The sequence below is a fragment of the Sporothrix brasiliensis genome (assembly GCF_000820605.1).
Source record: "Sporothrix brasiliensis 5110 chromosome Unknown Cont19, whole genome shotgun sequence".
Lineage (NCBI taxonomy): Eukaryota > Fungi > Ascomycota > Sordariomycetes > Ophiostomatales > Ophiostomataceae > Sporothrix > Sporothrix brasiliensis.
This window is the reverse complement of record NW_024467138.1, coordinates 343,802-359,292: the sequence shown is the minus strand read 5'-3', so window position 1 is coordinate 359,292 and position 15,491 is coordinate 343,802. Positions and strand designations below refer to the sequence as shown.

At 60.2% G+C, this 15,491-nt stretch overlaps 9 protein-coding genes across 9 annotated transcripts; 5 read left to right on the top strand and 4 right to left on the bottom strand.

Moving 5' to 3' along the window:
- Positions 1-276: 276 nt before the first annotated feature.
- Positions 277-1,815, bottom strand: SPBR_00535 (ribosome assembly protein RRB1; the record flags this gene model as incomplete). The annotated part of the gene is made up of 1 exon (XM_040758854.1): positions 277-1,815. The coding sequence occupies one exon, from the start codon at positions 1,813-1,815 to the stop codon at positions 277-279; it is 1,539 nt and encodes a 512-aa protein (XP_040617900.1).
- Positions 1,816-2,402: 587 nt separating this feature from the next.
- On the top strand, positions 2,403-3,911 carry SPBR_00551 (uncharacterized protein; the record flags this gene model as incomplete). Its single annotated transcript, XM_040758870.1, has 2 exons — positions 2,403-3,754; positions 3,854-3,911. 2 exons carry the CDS (start codon positions 2,403-2,405, stop codon positions 3,909-3,911), a joined length of 1,410 nt encoding a protein of 469 aa, XP_040617899.1.
- A 75-nt stretch (positions 3,912-3,986) lies between these two features.
- On the top strand, positions 3,987-4,466 carry SPBR_01087 (uncharacterized protein; the record flags this gene model as incomplete). The annotated part of the gene is made up of 1 exon (XM_040759405.1): positions 3,987-4,466. One exon carries the CDS (start codon positions 3,987-3,989, stop codon positions 4,464-4,466), a length of 480 nt encoding a protein of 159 aa, XP_040617898.1.
- Positions 4,467-4,583: 117 nt separating this feature from the next.
- Positions 4,584-5,147, bottom strand: SPBR_01052 (uncharacterized protein; the record flags this gene model as incomplete). Its single annotated transcript, XM_040759371.1, has 4 exons — positions 4,584-4,610; positions 4,686-4,752; positions 4,821-4,867; positions 4,932-5,147. 4 exons carry the CDS (start codon positions 5,145-5,147, stop codon positions 4,584-4,586), a joined length of 357 nt encoding a protein of 118 aa, XP_040617897.1.
- A 1,198-nt stretch (positions 5,148-6,345) lies between these two features.
- SPBR_00957 (transcription initiation factor TFIID subunit 10) lies at positions 6,346-7,137 on the top strand (the record flags this gene model as incomplete). The annotated part of the gene is made up of 2 exons (XM_040759276.1): positions 6,346-6,648; positions 6,721-7,137. 2 exons carry the CDS (start codon positions 6,346-6,348, stop codon positions 7,135-7,137), a joined length of 720 nt encoding a protein of 239 aa, XP_040617896.1.
- A 465-nt stretch (positions 7,138-7,602) lies between these two features.
- SPBR_01108 (mitochondrial ribosomal protein S19) lies at positions 7,603-8,034 on the bottom strand (the record flags this gene model as incomplete). The annotated part of the gene is made up of 3 exons (XM_040759426.1): positions 7,603-7,795; positions 7,876-7,918; positions 7,992-8,034. The coding sequence occupies 3 exons, from the start codon at positions 8,032-8,034 to the stop codon at positions 7,603-7,605; spliced, it is 279 nt and encodes a 92-aa protein (XP_040617895.1).
- Positions 8,035-8,307: 273 nt separating this feature from the next.
- On the bottom strand, positions 8,308-9,342 carry SPBR_00818 (uncharacterized protein; the record flags this gene model as incomplete). The annotated part of the gene is made up of 1 exon (XM_040759137.1): positions 8,308-9,342. One exon carries the CDS (start codon positions 9,340-9,342, stop codon positions 8,308-8,310), a length of 1,035 nt encoding a protein of 344 aa, XP_040617894.1.
- A 588-nt stretch (positions 9,343-9,930) lies between these two features.
- On the top strand, positions 9,931-12,523 carry SPBR_00207 (uncharacterized protein; the record flags this gene model as incomplete). Its single annotated transcript, XM_040758527.1, has 2 exons — positions 9,931-10,161; positions 10,229-12,523. The coding sequence occupies 2 exons, from the start codon at positions 9,931-9,933 to the stop codon at positions 12,521-12,523; spliced, it is 2,526 nt and encodes an 841-aa protein (XP_040617893.1).
- Positions 12,524-12,919: 396 nt separating this feature from the next.
- SPBR_00726 (protein pelota) lies at positions 12,920-14,116 on the top strand (the record flags this gene model as incomplete). Its single annotated transcript, XM_040759045.1, has 1 exon — positions 12,920-14,116. The coding sequence occupies one exon, from the start codon at positions 12,920-12,922 to the stop codon at positions 14,114-14,116; it is 1,197 nt and encodes a 398-aa protein (XP_040617892.1).
- Positions 14,117-15,491: the final 1,375 nt, after the last annotated feature.

Here is a 15,491-nt window from a genome sequence, read left to right as displayed (position 1 = left end):
TACATAAACTCGCAGCGGCCACAGACCACCAGCTCACGATACACCTTGCTCATTGCTAACATGCCAGACTGACAGCGTAAAGGATGAATTCAAATCGAGTGACGCCAGTCTTGGGGCCAGTTACTCCCAAGCAGAAGAGAGCAAACAAAAGACGAAAAGAAAGAGAAAATGATAAAGAAAACGAAAACGATAGAAAAAGAAAAAAAAAGACCAATAACAACGACCTGCTTTGATATGACTCGTCCACCTGCAATCCATCGCATCCACCCCTCTCACCTACACGCTGATCGTCTTGAAAATGCTAAACTCGTCGCCCGTGGCCACCAGCGCGCCCGGAACCTGCGGGTGCCAGTGCACCTCCTTGACGTTGGCGTGGTAGTGCACAAACAGCAGCTGCGGCGGCACGTCCTGCACGCCGGCCGTGTCGCGGCTCTCCTCGTCGTCCAGCTCCACCGCCAGGTCCCACAGCGTCACCGTGTTGTCGCCCGCCGCCACCGCCACGATGCTGTCGTCCGTCGGGTGCCACTGCACGCTCGTAATCTGCTCCTTGTGGTAGTCGAAGCGCGCCACCGGCGTGGGCTTCGGGACTGCGCCCGCGCCTGCACTCGACGGGTTCGACGGCTTCCACTGCCGCAGGTCCCAGACGCCCCAGACGCCGTCGTCGGCGCCCGACGCCAGCAGGTGCGACGTCTGCCGCGACCAGCTCATGACGTTGACGTCAGTGTCGCTGACCTGCACCGTGATGGCCGCCTGCCGGCTCTTGCTGCGCACGTCCCACACGCGGATCGTGCCGTCGCTCGACGCCGACGCAAACACCGACGCCTCCGACGGGCTCCACTGGATCTCCTCGACGCTGCCCGTGTGGCCCACAAATGCCCGCGTGTCCGTCACAAACCCGCCGCCGTCGGTCCGCGTCGTCACGTACATCAGCCCGTCGTTGTCGCCCGTCAGCAGCTTGCCCGCGGGGTGCAGAGGCGACCAGTCGAGCGCGTAGCCCTCGCTCTTGTGCGCGCGGATCGTCGACACGGGCTTGTTCTGCTGCGCGGACACGACCGTGCCGGGCGTGTCAAAGGCCGCCAGGTGCGGCGAGATGTCGTGGACCAGCACGTGCGCCGACTCGGTCATCGTGGCCGTCAGCGTCGTCGGGGGCCGCGACGGGTCGGCCGACGGCACCTGGTGCGCGCGGATGCGGTTGGTCGTCGAGGCCAGCGGGATGCTGCGGCTCTCCAGGATGGGGTCGCTGTCGACGCCGCCGTCGCCGTTGCCGTCGTCGTCGCCGTCTTCGTCATCGTCCGAGTCCGAGTCACCGCCGCCGTCCTTTTGCATCCTGCCGAGGCTGCTAAACTTGAGCACCATCAGCTGGTTCTCGCTCGCCTTGCCCGCCTGCGCCTGCGTGCCCGCCACCGTGTACATGGTCGCCGGGTACGACGTGCGCGCGTCGCCCAGCTGGTCCCGGACAAAGTCAAACGACAGGCACGGCCACGGCGTGCTGAGGCTGTGCAGCATGTCGTACGCGCTCGGGTCCGGCGCCAGCACCTGGCCCGGCTCCAGCTTCGTGCGCCCGACAATGAATGTGCCGGGGCCGCCGGCCGGCGCACCGTCCACGTCCATGGCGCCCGCCGCCTTCTCCTCTGCCTCCCGCTCCGCATCGGGCCGGCCGTCGACACCGGCCTCGATAATCTCGTCGTCGCTGAACTCGTCCTCGAACTCGTCCTCAAACTCGCCCATCTCGTTGTCGTTGTCAATGTCCATGGGCCGGTCGCCACCCTTGAGGGCCACGCCACCCTCCTCGTCGTCGGCCGTGCGCTTGGACATTTTGTGTATTTTTCTCGTTTGGGAAGAAGAAGGTTTCGAGCGGAATTGGGAGGAAAGTCGTGAGAATCCGTCAAGATTGGACGGGAATTTGTTATTTCGGTGCGCTGCAAACCATGATCGCCACTAGATGTCTGCTGTAGCCCACCGAGCCCACTAACACCCCACCATAACCACCGACACACCTACCGAAAAAAAAGTTTTCTTATCGATAAGCGTTATCGCGATAACTGGGGCTAAGTCATCATGTTTACTTCTCCTTTGCCCCTTGTGGAGCGACGTCAACAAAAACAGATTATATAAAAATGTGAAAAGTCAACCACTCACATCCGTCTGTCTTCCGACAGATCATCTTGAAACTGGGACCCAAATGGGACGGAACACGAAAACCGACCGGATATGCAAGTGCCTACCCCTGCGGATGCGCCGTCCCGCGCCCATTTACCCGGCCGGAAACCAGAGGCGCTGTAACTTCTTTGCATCTGCGTCGTCGAGTGACGACTGTCAAGAGTCTGCTCTGCACCTGCTTTTCATCCTCTGGCGTCTTTCATGCGCGCCATGATTGCATCGCCATCACCATCACACTCACCATGGACCTGAACAGCCTTGCCCGACACGCCCGCCGCCTGTCAAGTGCAGGCTGGATACCGCGTCTCCGGCTCGTCTACATCTACGCCGTCGCAGTCGTGCTCGGCCTTTTTCTGTTCGTCGGCTTCGGTGGCGTCGGCCGTCTTCGCCGCATACCGCGGATCGCCAGCCCAACACTGCATGGCACGTTGCAGCGGAACAGCGACCTCTCCCTCCCAGACGCGCCGTTTGTCGCCTGGCCCCTCGCCGGCCTCTGCCGCGAGACCAGCTGGACGCCCGGCCTCGTCTTTGCCTGCAGCAACAACTCGGGTGGCATCGGCAACATTCGCAACTTTGTCCTGACCTGTCTGCGCTACGCCCTTGCCGCCGGAGCCACGGGGCTTGTGCTGCCGGAGATTCAGACGCGGTCGGAAGACAACCTGGCCCAGCTCTTTGGCGGCCGGCAGCCGTTTGGCTACTTTTTTGACGAGGCGCATTTTCGCCGCGGCCTGCGCGAGGCGTGCCCGGCCATCACGGTCTACGACAACACGGCCGCCGTGCCACACCTGGCGCCCCGGCGTGCCGAGCCGCTTGAGCCCAAGGCCCTGGGCCTCCGCGGCGGGTGCGACCACCGCGACGTGAACAGGCACACCGACATGTTCCGGACGCGCTTCGATGCGCTGCTCGCCGAAACGGCCGCCGACTTCCACCTGCCGCCGGTGAGTGCGGTGCATCCGCGCCTGTTTCAGCCGGTATGGGGTGTGCAGTGGGAGTGGCCCGTCGCCAAGGACGGCCCGGCGCTTGCCAACACCTTTGGCGGGCTGCTTCGGTTCCGCCGCGACCTTCTCCAGCTCGGCGACGCGGTGGCGGCGGCCATGGCGAAGACGGGCGGCGCCCAGTTTGCCGGCGTCCACCTCCGCACCGAGAGCGACGCGCTGGCGTTTTGGCCGACCTTCGAGACCCAGACCAGCGCGTTTCTCAAGACGCTCTTGGCGGAGCGCACGCACGCCGTCTACCTCGCCACGGGCAACGCCACCGAGGCCGCCAAGTTTGCCGAGCGCGCCCGCGAACAGGGCATCCGCGTGGTCACCAAGGACGCCCTTCTCGACCGGCAGCCGACGCTGGCGCAGCAGCTGCCCGCCCTCACATGGGACCAGCAGGCCGTCGTCGACTTTGTTGTCCTTGTCCGCAGCGCCTTCTTTCTCGGCGTGAGCCCCAGCTCCTTCAGCATGACCATTGCCGCCAAGCGGCATCTTCGTGCGGACACGCAGACGGACGGCGTCTACGCGCGACCATGGCCGGTCAACGAACGTGGCGATGCACGCAGCCGTCTCGTGGGCAACTACACAAGCTACTGGGACGACTGGTTGTTCATGTACGATGGTCTCTGGGCTTGACGGTGGCGACGGCAATCTATTCGTTCGTTTCGTGACCGCGTGCATACATGTCCACCCCCCTAGATGTACGGCACCAGGCTCGGAAGCACGCCCGTGTACGCCGTGCCGCTCGGCGGCTCCATGCCGTACATGTAGTCGCCCCACCACGGTCCGCCGCCCCACCACAGCCACCCGCTCCACACGTCCGCGTTGTCCTGCATGTACGACAGCATGTCCGTCAGCGCGCCGATGCACTGCGCATTGGCGCCGCCCGCCGTCTCGCCGACAAGGCCCAGCTTCTTGTTCGCTCGCAGCCACGCCGTCGCATCCTGCAGCCGCTCCCGTCCAATGGTGCTGCTCACGCACGCCGTCGACGTGCCCGAGCCGTCCGCGTCCAGGTACTGGTGCATCTCGTACACAATCTTGTCGGAGGGGTCCGTCAGCCCGGCCATGCCCGTGGCGGTGCCGCTCGACACCCAGTGCCACGCGCCCGACCACGAGTTGCCCTCGACAAAGATGTACTGCGACGTGGCCCCCGCGGCGCGGATGCCGTCGATGGCGGCCTGGTTGAGCTGCGCGACCAGCGTGTTGTCCATGTCGTGGTACTCGTTGTTGGTGTCGAAGACTACCTTGGCGTTGTCCTTGAAATGGGCCGCGACGGTCGTCCACCAGGCCTGGAACCCGGCCGTGTCGGTGATGACCTGGTCGTAGTAGCGGCCAAAATTGTGCGGGTCCACAATGGCATACGCGTCCCTAATGTACATTACAGCGTTAGACAAGAATGCAGTCCAAGCATCGCGTCATCCCGTTTTGTTTTATGACAGCGACTCACTTTCCCGTGACATAGGACACAATCTATACAAGGCAGTCCGTGTCAGCGTTGAGACAACACACACACACATATACACACACAACACGAAGAATACTCACATCAGTCAGGCCCTGGAAGTAGGTGTCGTTGATGGTGCCCGTCATTTTCGTCGGGATCGCACGCTCCCTAGGTCTGTTAGTATGTGGAGAGTATGCCACATATCACAACTTCTGTCCCAACGGAGCCTTGCGTACATCATAATGGGAATGCGGAAAATGTTGAAGCCTTTGCCCGTCAAAGTCTGGATCTGTTAGATGACATTGACCCCTTTCTCTTCGACATGGAGACAAGAGCAGCGTACTCACGTCAATGGTCGACTTCACGGGCCACGTGTAGTCCTTGCCCAGCTGCCCCGGCAGGTTCTTGTTACCAAACTCGGCGCCCGACTCGTTGACACCCGTGAACTGGAACTTGCTCTTGCGGCGCTGCTTGGCCGCAGACGTGCCGGCAGCCTCCGTCATTGGCGCAGCAAGCACCGACGTCACGGCGGCGGCGCCACATATAAGGTCAATGAAGCGCATGTTGGCAGTGAATTGGCATCCAAGAAGAGACAAATTGATGGAGACAGAATTGGTTTTTCTGAATCTCGCTCATTTTGTTAAACGCTCCACGGTCTCTATTTATACAAAAACGTTTCACTGTTTTGTTGACATGCTTGCACGTGTCAATTCCCGTCCTACCGGACAACGGAAATGTTTCTTCCGCCCTCGTCTTTTTTCCACGGACGATACCGTGCCAGGTGTACCAGGATGAGAAACCATGTTTCCCTGGATGGGACCTCTAACATGGGGACAAGGAAGAGGGGAACACTGCAATTTCAACCAGAGACATGGCTCATCCAGTTGAGCCGGCTCGGCAGGGTCAACGATGTGTGTGGAGAACAATGAGACCGAGTGCAACCGAAAGTTATTCGTCCAGTCGCAGCGTCGTGGACCTGGATCATGATAACGATGGGTTGTACGTTGCAGGAACAATGTTCCTCGCGTTTGTTTTTGTCACTCTTCAGAAATAGCATTGTATTTAACTGCGTCCATTTTCATGTGACTGTAGCAACAGGAACTCTTCTTTTTATTTAAAAAAAACTAAAAAAAAAACTCGCGTGATACAAAATAACACAAAATAAAATAGAAAGAAAAGAAAAGCAACACACATGAAAAAACATACGATTTATTTTCATATTCACGTTTTTCTGAAAAAAAAAAGAACTTCCCAGAAAGCAATTACGTAGAGCTCAAACGGTAAATGAACACAATTAGATTTTTTCTTTCGTCGGACGCTGTATGCCGTCCGTCTTCGCAGTAGAAAAAACGCGACGATCTTCTTCTCCCCGGTTGAACTGTCGGTAGTGCCTCCTCCGAAGTCATGTTTTGGGACAGCAACACAACAACAGGCCGAGGCGCATTTAGCTGAATGATAGGCATAAAATATTATCTGAAAAAAATTGAAATAATACGAAATTAAATTGAATGCTATTTTCAACGTTTCGAAAGCATCAGAGATGGAGCCGAGAATAAAAAAGTCAATGACCAATATTAGTCATCATATCACATGACTTCCTCAAAGAGGGTGTCATGCGCGAATGGCCCAATTCGGTCAGCATCGCCTACGACTTGCATCGCAACGACCATTGCTTCGACGACAACCTGCACGAACATTGCCATCACAACCGCCATCACTTTCTTTTCGAATATTTCTCTTGTTTAGACCAAACCACACACCATGGCGACCAACCCGGCGTCAACACAGAACGGTGCTGAGCAAGAGGCCACGGGCAATGGCACCGGCATTCCAGCGGCAAACGGCGCCGCGGCTGGCGGTGCTGGCGGTGCCTCGTTGGCAGGCGATGCTGCGGGTGCTGGAGCGGGCGCGGATGATCATGCTACTGGTGCCGGCGCATTCGCAGGCGACGCCGCGACGGGCCCGCATTCGCTAACGGCCGCCGTCGAGCCGCGGCCCATCACCACGGCCAAGGACATTTCCCTCAAAGACTTTCTCAACAAGATGGACGATTACGCTCCCATCGTGCGTTGCCCCATCCAACCCAACCCAAATTACTCCATCTATCTACAAATGTGCAAGACTAACGAGGAGTAGATCCCCGATGCCGTCACCAACTACTACATGACCAAAGCCGGCCTCCCCCCGCCGCCGCAGACCGACCCCCGCCTCGCGCGCCTGCTGGCCCTGGCCACGCAGAAGTTTGTCGCCGACATCGCCGCCGATGCGTACCAGTACAGCCGCGTGCGGGCGAGCAACACGGGCGGCAACAGCAACAACCCGATGGGCAACCTGGGCACAGCGGCCGGCTTCCCCCTGCCGGGCCAGCCCAACGCGCCGGGCGTGGGCAGCAAAGACCAGGGCCGCGGCGGCGCGCTGGGCATTCAGCGGCCGGGGTTTGGCGGCGGCGGGCAGGGCGGCAGCCAGAACCGGACGGTGCTGACGATGGAGGACCTGGGCATGGCGGTGGGCGAGTACGGCGTGAATGTGAAGCGTGGTGAGTTTTACCGGTGAGGGGAGACCGGGCGGCGTGCGCGTGTCAGCACGTTTTGTCTTTTTGTGTTTTGCTTACGGCCGTCGGGACTGGTTTCTGGCTGCCACACGGGCATGGCGTTTGGACGGGGCTTTTGTATGAGTCGTTACCTTTTTCTTTCTGACCTTTTCGGTTCTGCACGGGTCATCTACACGGCGTTGTTTATCTTGTTCGTCTTCGTTGGTTTATTATACATAATTTGTCTCCAAGTGAAGGTTGTGTTCAATGCTGTATTTAGTACATATATTTACATTTGGCGGGAGCAACACTTGGCTCCCAGCCGTTTCGTGTCGTTGCTTTTAACAAGAAAATTAAAAAGAACAAAAATCCAAATCCATATACGCTCATGTACACCAGTCGCGCCAATTAACGGCGCGACCAGATAAACGGTTTGCGTGTTCTGGCAAAGTTAGCGGCTGCTTGAATTGACAGATTCACGGCGATGATCAGGGGACGTACGGTGAGAATTCGCCCAGCTTGTGGCCGACCATATCCTCGGTAATGGTGACGTCGTGGTAGACCTTGCCGTTGTAGACCTGAAACTTGAGGCCGATGAAGCTGGGCAGGATGGTGGCGGCACGGGCCTGCGTGCGGATCGGGGGCGCCGACTTGCCGGCCTCGACGTTGGGAATGGCAAGACTGAACGTGTTAGTAGGCTGCGGGGTCGTGGAGAACAAAACGAGGAGGAGGGAGGGAGAGAGGGACGAGGGACGAGGGACGAGGGACGAGGGACGAGAGAGTCGTACGGCACAATGTGTGGGCCTAGAGGATAGAGAAAAAAATGTTAGCATTGTCGTGTGAGGCAAGGAGCTATCGCAGGGGCAGGAGTTCGCACCTTTCCAGACCGACCGCTTGAAGAGAACTCGAGTCGGCAGCATCGTGGCGACGGGTTGTGTGGCGCGTGGTGTCGTCGATAGATGGTGGATGCAGAAGTCCTAACGGTCACGATCGCAAGATCGCAAGATACGAAGCCCGTCGAGAAAAGTCGTCACCAAAATGAAGGATGACATAATAAATTAAAGTGGGTCCTCAAACAAGGTGCTACCAAGTGTCGCCCACGCCATAAGCGCTGCAGATAAAATTACAGGGGCAGGAAAGTCGCTATAATACGCTAAATGATAAATGCTACAGCACACGATTTTACAGCACTTCTACGGCGCCTCGGAATACGGCTTTAATATCGCCAGTCTCTCCAGGACAGCGGGCCCGACCAGCGCACGCAGTGTTTCCGCGTCGCCGGTCTGTGACGCCGCCCGTACCACGGTGCTGCTGACGGCCTGCGTGCGCGGGTCAGCCCCCGTGTCCAGCTGGATCCGACTAGCCCACTGCTCCGTCGGCCCGCCCAGGGCGTCCACCGTGCCGGCGACCCAGGCCTGCTGGGCGGCCTCGTCGCCCCATTGATCGTCCGGGCGGGTTGTGACGCGCAAGCGGGCGCGGCGCAGGAGCGGCGTCAAGGCAATCTGCATGGGCGTGGCGTCGGCGGGTAGGCCCTCTGATATTGCCGGTGCGCCGTCTGCGTCTGCTGGGGGATAGTATTTGGGATCAAAGAGGCGGATGAGGGTGTCGTAGCCGAGCAGAAACAGCTGGTCGGGCGTTGGGCGGTCGACGGGCGCCGAGCGAAACGAGGGCCGGACGTAAAAGGGCGAGACGGCAATGGCGTTGCTCTTGTTGTGAAAGTAGGGTTCGGAGGTGAGGCCGATGTCGATGGGGATGTCGAGGCGGTCGTTGTTGTGCTGGGCCAGTTCGGCGTGCGTGTCGCGGGCGAGGGCGAGCATCAGGACAAGGCGCTCTGCAAACGAGGCTGGCTTGGGCGCCTTGTCGGCATTGTTGACGGACAGCAGGAGGAGAAGGCGCGTCGAGAGCAGCTGTTGTTGTGGCGCACAGAGGCAGTCGAGCAGGGCCGAGGTGGCCAGCTTCATGTGGGCGCGCGTGGGCGGGTTGAAAGACGAGTCGAGGATGACGAGGTTATGGATCTGGGAGCGCTGGCGCGCGGGCAGCACAAGCGGCGATGGTAACGACGAGGAGGAGGAGGTTGGTGATGATACGACATGTCGTCTCGAGACGGAGCAAACAACCTCAAACTTCGCGCCAGACTTGGCAAAGCCGGCCAGGGCTTTGGCAAAGAAGCCCACTTCAGCGGCGACCATCTTGTCGGCCGGATCGGGCGGAGCAGACGATGGGGGCATTGCGTGGCGCGTCGCCGGGGCGGTTTGGTTGGTTGAGGGCGGAGATGGCTATGATGCAAAAGTGACAACATACAACATGCATGGTACATTCGTAAGATACCAAAGCACAACAGTCGTCGCCGAGGCGCCAATAAACCCCGCCTAAAACAGCGAGCCACCCCCCCCCTGCGGCAGCTGCTAGCGAATAGCGTGTTAGCGGAGCGTTAGCGGAGGTTTTTGGGGACGGGGTGGTGTTCATTGCGGAGGGTTTTCCAGGGTCGTTATCGTTGCTAGCGGGTCTTACGCCAGCGCAGGCATACAAATACCCGTTGACGCCATCGCGACCATCCCGTCTGGATTGCCAGATTGTACCATCGAACAATTACTTTGGGGGGTCACATGAGTATGGCGTCAACTCTTTGGCTGATTGTTGTCGAGACCCTTTCCCTTCTGGTTCTCTTTTCCTCTAGTTCTCGATGTGAGGAGATGCGGAGGACAATGCTGCCTCGTATTGTTGTAGGAATGGATGACCGACACTGCCGCATCGACGGACAGACGACACGCGGATTTACATGACAGAGTACAGGCCTGTGGAGTACGACGGACGACATGGGTGACAACTTTGACGCCCGGAGGACCTCTCCCGTCAAAACGCGCCGCAGCCGGCGGGGCTGCCTGACGTGCCGGCAGCGCAAGGTCAAGTGCGACGAGACGCGCGACGTGTGCCGCAACTGCTTCCGGCTGGACGCGCGCTGCACCTGGGAGACGCCGGGCGACAGCGAGCCCGGTCGGCGGCGGTCCCGCAACTGGCGTGCCTGTGCACGCTGCCGCGATAAAAAGGTACGTGTTCCCGTATTCCCGACTCCGTTGTCAGATGCTCTTCTAACGTATCCTGCCCGACGTGCAGCTCCGCTGTACGGCCCCGTCGTCTGGGCCTGGATGTGGACAGTGCCTCAAGGCGGGCGCGACGTGTGATGCGTTGTCGTCTATGGGCGGCGAGGCCAAGCCCGCCTTGAGCACCACCACTGTCAGTGAAGACACCAAGGCCAGCGACAACGTGACCAATACAGCAGACGATGGCGCCAGCGTCGACAGCATCGTCCCTCGCCAAGAACTCCTCCAAATCCTGGACGCCTACTTTGCCGGCCCGCACTACTTTTGCTACTCGACGTTTCTGCACCGGCCGTCGTTTATGAAGATGCTGGACAACGGCCTCATCCCGCGGTCGCTTCTTCTGATTGTGCTGGCCACGGGGCTGCAGGTGATGGGCGCCGTCGGCGGCAGCCGCGAGCGGTCCCGCCGTGCCGACGCGTGGGCCGACGAGTGCCGCGGCCTCGTGGTGCTGGACGTGTTTGCGCGCATCTCGACGACGAACCTGCAGACGCTGCTGCTCCTCCAGCGCTACGAGTGGCACCGCGGCGGGCACCTGAGCGCGTGGTTCCTGTCTGGGGTGGCGTACCGGCTGGCGCACGCGCTGCAGCTGCACCTGGAGCCGACGGACGTGTGCGAGGGCAAGGGCAACACGGGCAACACGGTGCGGCTGCCGCCGTCCGTGGTGGAGACGCGGCGCCGGCTCATCTGGAGCTGCTATGTCATGGACACGGTGCCGGACGTGCACCAGAGCGGGACGCGGCCGCTGCAGAGCCTGCTCGACCCGGCGGTGATCCACAGTCGGCTGCCCTGCGACGAGGTGCAGTACGAGCGGGGGGAGGCCGACCGAGAGCGAGGACCAGGGCGACACACGCGGCCCAGCATCGGGGCGTACCTGATCAGCATGGTCATGCTGCGCCAGCGGATCCTCAAGTACTCGTGGGCGATGCGCGCGGCGGCTGTGGCGCTGGAAGAATGCCGGGAGGAGGCGGCGCACGACGCGGCCAAGGGCGCCACGCGTGTCTGGCCGTGGCACGACGGCTCGGCCTTTTACGCTCTGAAGCAGCAGCTCGACGGGCTGGCCGCCGACCTGCCGGCCGCCTACCAGCTGCGCAGCCACGCGTCTGTGCCGCGGCACGACCGCACGGCCTTTTATACGTTCCACACCATGTTCCACGCCGTGTACACCGACCTGCTGCGCATCGGCACCTTTGTTGGGCGGCACATGCCCGCCGCCAGCCCGTCGCGGAGTGGTGCGCGCCGGGGGTCGGTCGTGCCGCCCCCGGCGTTCGTCCACGCCTGCAAGGTCGAGCAGCTCAAGCACGCGTGCGGCATTGCCCACGTCGTCGCCCAGTGCCTGCAGCAGGGCGGCCTCGCGTCGGAGCACGACCCCTTCATGGCCATCTGCAGCTGCCTCGCCATGCGCATCCTCGTCATGGAGCGGTGGCGGGAGGGGCGCGACGGCCGGGCGGCGGAGGACGCCAAGGAGGTGCTGTCGCTCGACGACACGCGCGTCAAGGACGGCATGGCCGCCTGTCTCGAGTGTGCCAAGCGCACCGCCCGCTGGTCCATGCCGATCCGCAAGCTGCTGCTGGCCGTGGGCGACATGGCGCTGCAGTACGGCCACCTGCTGGACCTGGACGAGTTCCGGCCGCCCACCCAGCGCCAGATGCCCCTGACGCCGCCGCCCGTGTCGCGCGGGCCGCCGCCGACGCGGCCCATGTCGCCGAACCTGAAGCTGTACGGCACGTCGGGTCTGCTCGAGCGGGCGAGGGACGCGCACGATCGGGAGGTGGTGCAGAGCGTGGAGGTGGTCGAGGGCCGGTTTGGCGGCGGGTCAGCAGAGCCAGAGATCACCGTGGCTACAACGGGCGCTCCAACGGGCGCTCCAACGGCCGTGCCAACCACACTGGCCCGGCCAGTGCCGATCCCTGCTCCTCGCCCGGCGCACTCGGACGACTCTGCTCGCTCGTCGCTGTCCTTGTCGGCGGAAGCCCTGCAGATCGCCTCCAACTGGGCCGATGGCACCTACGACGTGCCGATGGCGCAGACCAACTTTGACTGGGGCAGCTTTGAGTTTGGCATGAACTTTGTGCCCATGGGCGACGTAGGCGGCGTCGGCAGCGGAGGTCTTCCGGGCAGTTTTCCAGGGAGTCTTTCAGGGAGTCTTCCAGGGAGCCTTCCAGGGAGCATTTCGGGTCAGGAACTGTCCGACGTTCTCAACGTGGGCGTCGGAGCGGGCGTCGGGGCGGACGGGGGACTGGGTGTGCCCGGTGTCGAGTTTGGCATTGCAGACGGCGAAGGCTTGGATTTGCACTTTGGGTTTTATTGATGAAGCGATAACGAATGCTCTCAGCTTTATTTGTAGCCAGAATGTAAGAAAGTATTTCGTATGTTATGATAGGTTAACATTGTTACTTTACGCTATTTCATTGCACCTGGGCAGGTCACTTAGAGGCTATAGCGCAGCCTTGCGCTAAGGAGCCCCCTAAGACAGCCTGGAAGGCTGAGGCCAACTCGGCAGGTACACATTCAGTCATTTTGACGTAAGCGGGGTTGAGCAAAAGCCAAACACTGCATCCTATCACCATTCCCGTCTTCCTCAATTATACCACTCACTCAACCCACACATCTTACTTCTCGAATACCAAACATCGCTTTAAACGTGAAACACCATTTTACGATAAAGCATACTCCTACACACACACAGCCACTCACACACCCCGCAATGCAGCTTGTCAAAGGAAAGAAGCCGGCGACGACCGACGCTGCCCAGGGCGAGGCCGGCGTCACACTCCTGCCCACGGAGCCCGAAGACATGTGGCACGCCAACAACCTCATCCGCCCCGGCGACATTCTGAAGGCGACGGCCATCCGCAAGGTGGTTGACGAGTCGGCGACGGGCTCGACGAGCTCCAACCGCATGCGCACCGAACTCACGATCCGCGTCGCCGCGACCTTCTTCGACCCGCCGTCGTCGGCGCTGCAGGTCAACGGCACCATTGTCGTCGAGAACCCGCTGGCGTCGCTGGGGCAGTACCACACGCTCGACCTCGAGCTGCAGCGGCCGTTTACGCTGTGGAAGGCGCGGGAGAGCGGCGGGTGGGACTCGGTGGCCAAGGCGGAGCTGGACGCGGCGCTGCGCACCGACAAGGGCGACGCGCTGGTGGCGGTGGTGCTCGGCGACACGCACAACACGGCGCTCGTCGTCTTGGTGACGGAGTACCAGACGCTCGTCAAGACGCGCATGGAGGGCAGCAGCAAGCCCACGCCGCAGTTTTATGGGGAGGTGCTCGCGGCGCTGCTCGAGGCGGCCGACTTTTCCGGCGGGCCGCGCCTGCTGGTGCTGGCCAGCCCCGGCTTTGCCGCGCAAAAGTTCAAGGCGTTTGTCAGCGACCAGGCCGTGCGCGCCGACGACGCCAAGCTGCGCCGCATGGGCCGCGACGCCGTCGTCGTCCACGCCAACTCGGCCAACGTGTACGCGCTCCACGAGGCCCTGCGCAGCCCGGAAGTGGCGGCCGTCGTCAAGTCGGCCAAGTTCCAGGACGAGACGCGCGTCATGGACGAGGTCGCGGCGCGCGTGCGGCAAAACGACGGGCGCGTCGCGTATGGCCTGCGGCATGTGGCCCAGGCCGTCGAGGAGGGCGCCGTGGGCCGCGGGGGCGGTGCGCTGCTGGTCAACAATGCGCTCTTTCGAAGCGACGACCTGGCCACGCGCAGGCAGTACGTGGGCATTGTGGACCGGGTGCGAGACGAGGGCGGCGCGACACACCTGCTGAGCAGCGACCACGAGAGCGGCAAGCGGCTGGACGGGCTGGGGGGCATTGCGGCGCTGCTGACGTACCCGATGCTGGACCCGGACGAGGCGGACGTCGAGCCGACAAGTCTCGAGGAGTGGGGCTACGAGGGTGTTACGGTGATATGAGTGTACTAAGAGGGAGGAGGGAGGAGGGAGGAAGAGAGGAGTGGGACGTGGCTTAGATGAAAAGATACCCAGATAGAAACACAATTTACGAATCGAAGAACATGGATTCTCGTCCGGCTATTATGACACGTCGGGCTGTTGTTCCTCTTTCGCGTTAATATTATCGCAGAATGAATTGTCCATGCAATCCACCTGCGAGTCTTTATAATTTCTCTGTATAACTTCTCTCCCATTTCCAACAAGGTAAGGTGTAACAGGGCGTGTTCACACAAGGCTCATCTGTTTATGTTCTGTTTTGTCTACTTTGGATGTTTACTTCGTGCCGTTTTACCGCTTCCTTCGTTGGCCCATCTCGCACGAGGCCCCACAATACAGAACGAGTTTGAAGAAATAACCCGACTGGAAAATAGAAGAAACAAAGGAGACGAAAAAAGGAGACAAGTGGAAGAAACCAAGACAAAGCACGACTACTGCCGTGCGGCATCTTCCGTTTTCCATTCGCATGGTGCTTGCGTGCCCGTTTAATCAGGCTAGTACAGGTCTGGAGGACCACGGATTTCCCACAGGTTTACAGAATAAATCAGCAAGTTGATTCACCAAGGGCAGCAGTCTACGATGCACACGATACGATGCTCTCTAAGAAGCCGCCAAGCAGCTACCACAGTGCCATCAAAAGCTTGTTTCTACGCCTGCCCACCCAACTCGGCAAAACTTCCCGAACAAAGGTGTTGAGGGCTCTCTATTTCGCCAGTTGGCCTACAAACCCCTGTTGAGATGCACGTGCGCTGATCGTGGAAGAAAACTGGCTTATGTCTTGGCGATGGTGCTGGACTTAGCGCTGCAACGTGTAGCTAGGGGCGGGTAATGTCGACCCACTGCAAATGTAACCGGGCGGTGTCCAAGTGTTTTTGACCACCAAACGTCAACGCAAAAATCTCGTATCTCCAGTTTACGACGTGAACAAACTCCTACGTGAAGCAGATATACACGTGGGACACTGGCGTCGACTGGGATTGCCCAAGGGACGAACAGTACAAGTAAACGAATGGTGAATAATGCCACAGCGGGCTTTTTGCTTTCTCAGATTGGCCGTTGTCAACTTCTATCGTCCTGCGTGTGCAAAGTCGTAGTACGTCGTACTTGTGGCCACCAACGTAGCAGTAGCCATGTAGCTTACGGAGACGAGTGCGGACTCGGGTCTGGCTGTTGGCTATGACTGTAGCCTCGACAGACAGAGAGGGCGTGATGGAATGGTGAATCGCCTGCGGTGCGATGATGAAGACGAAGGCACAGAAAGGGTCAAAAGTTAGAAAGATGGGATGAGCGAGAGAGTACGAATTACCGGGTATCGGACAAGGGATCGCCGGTACGAATC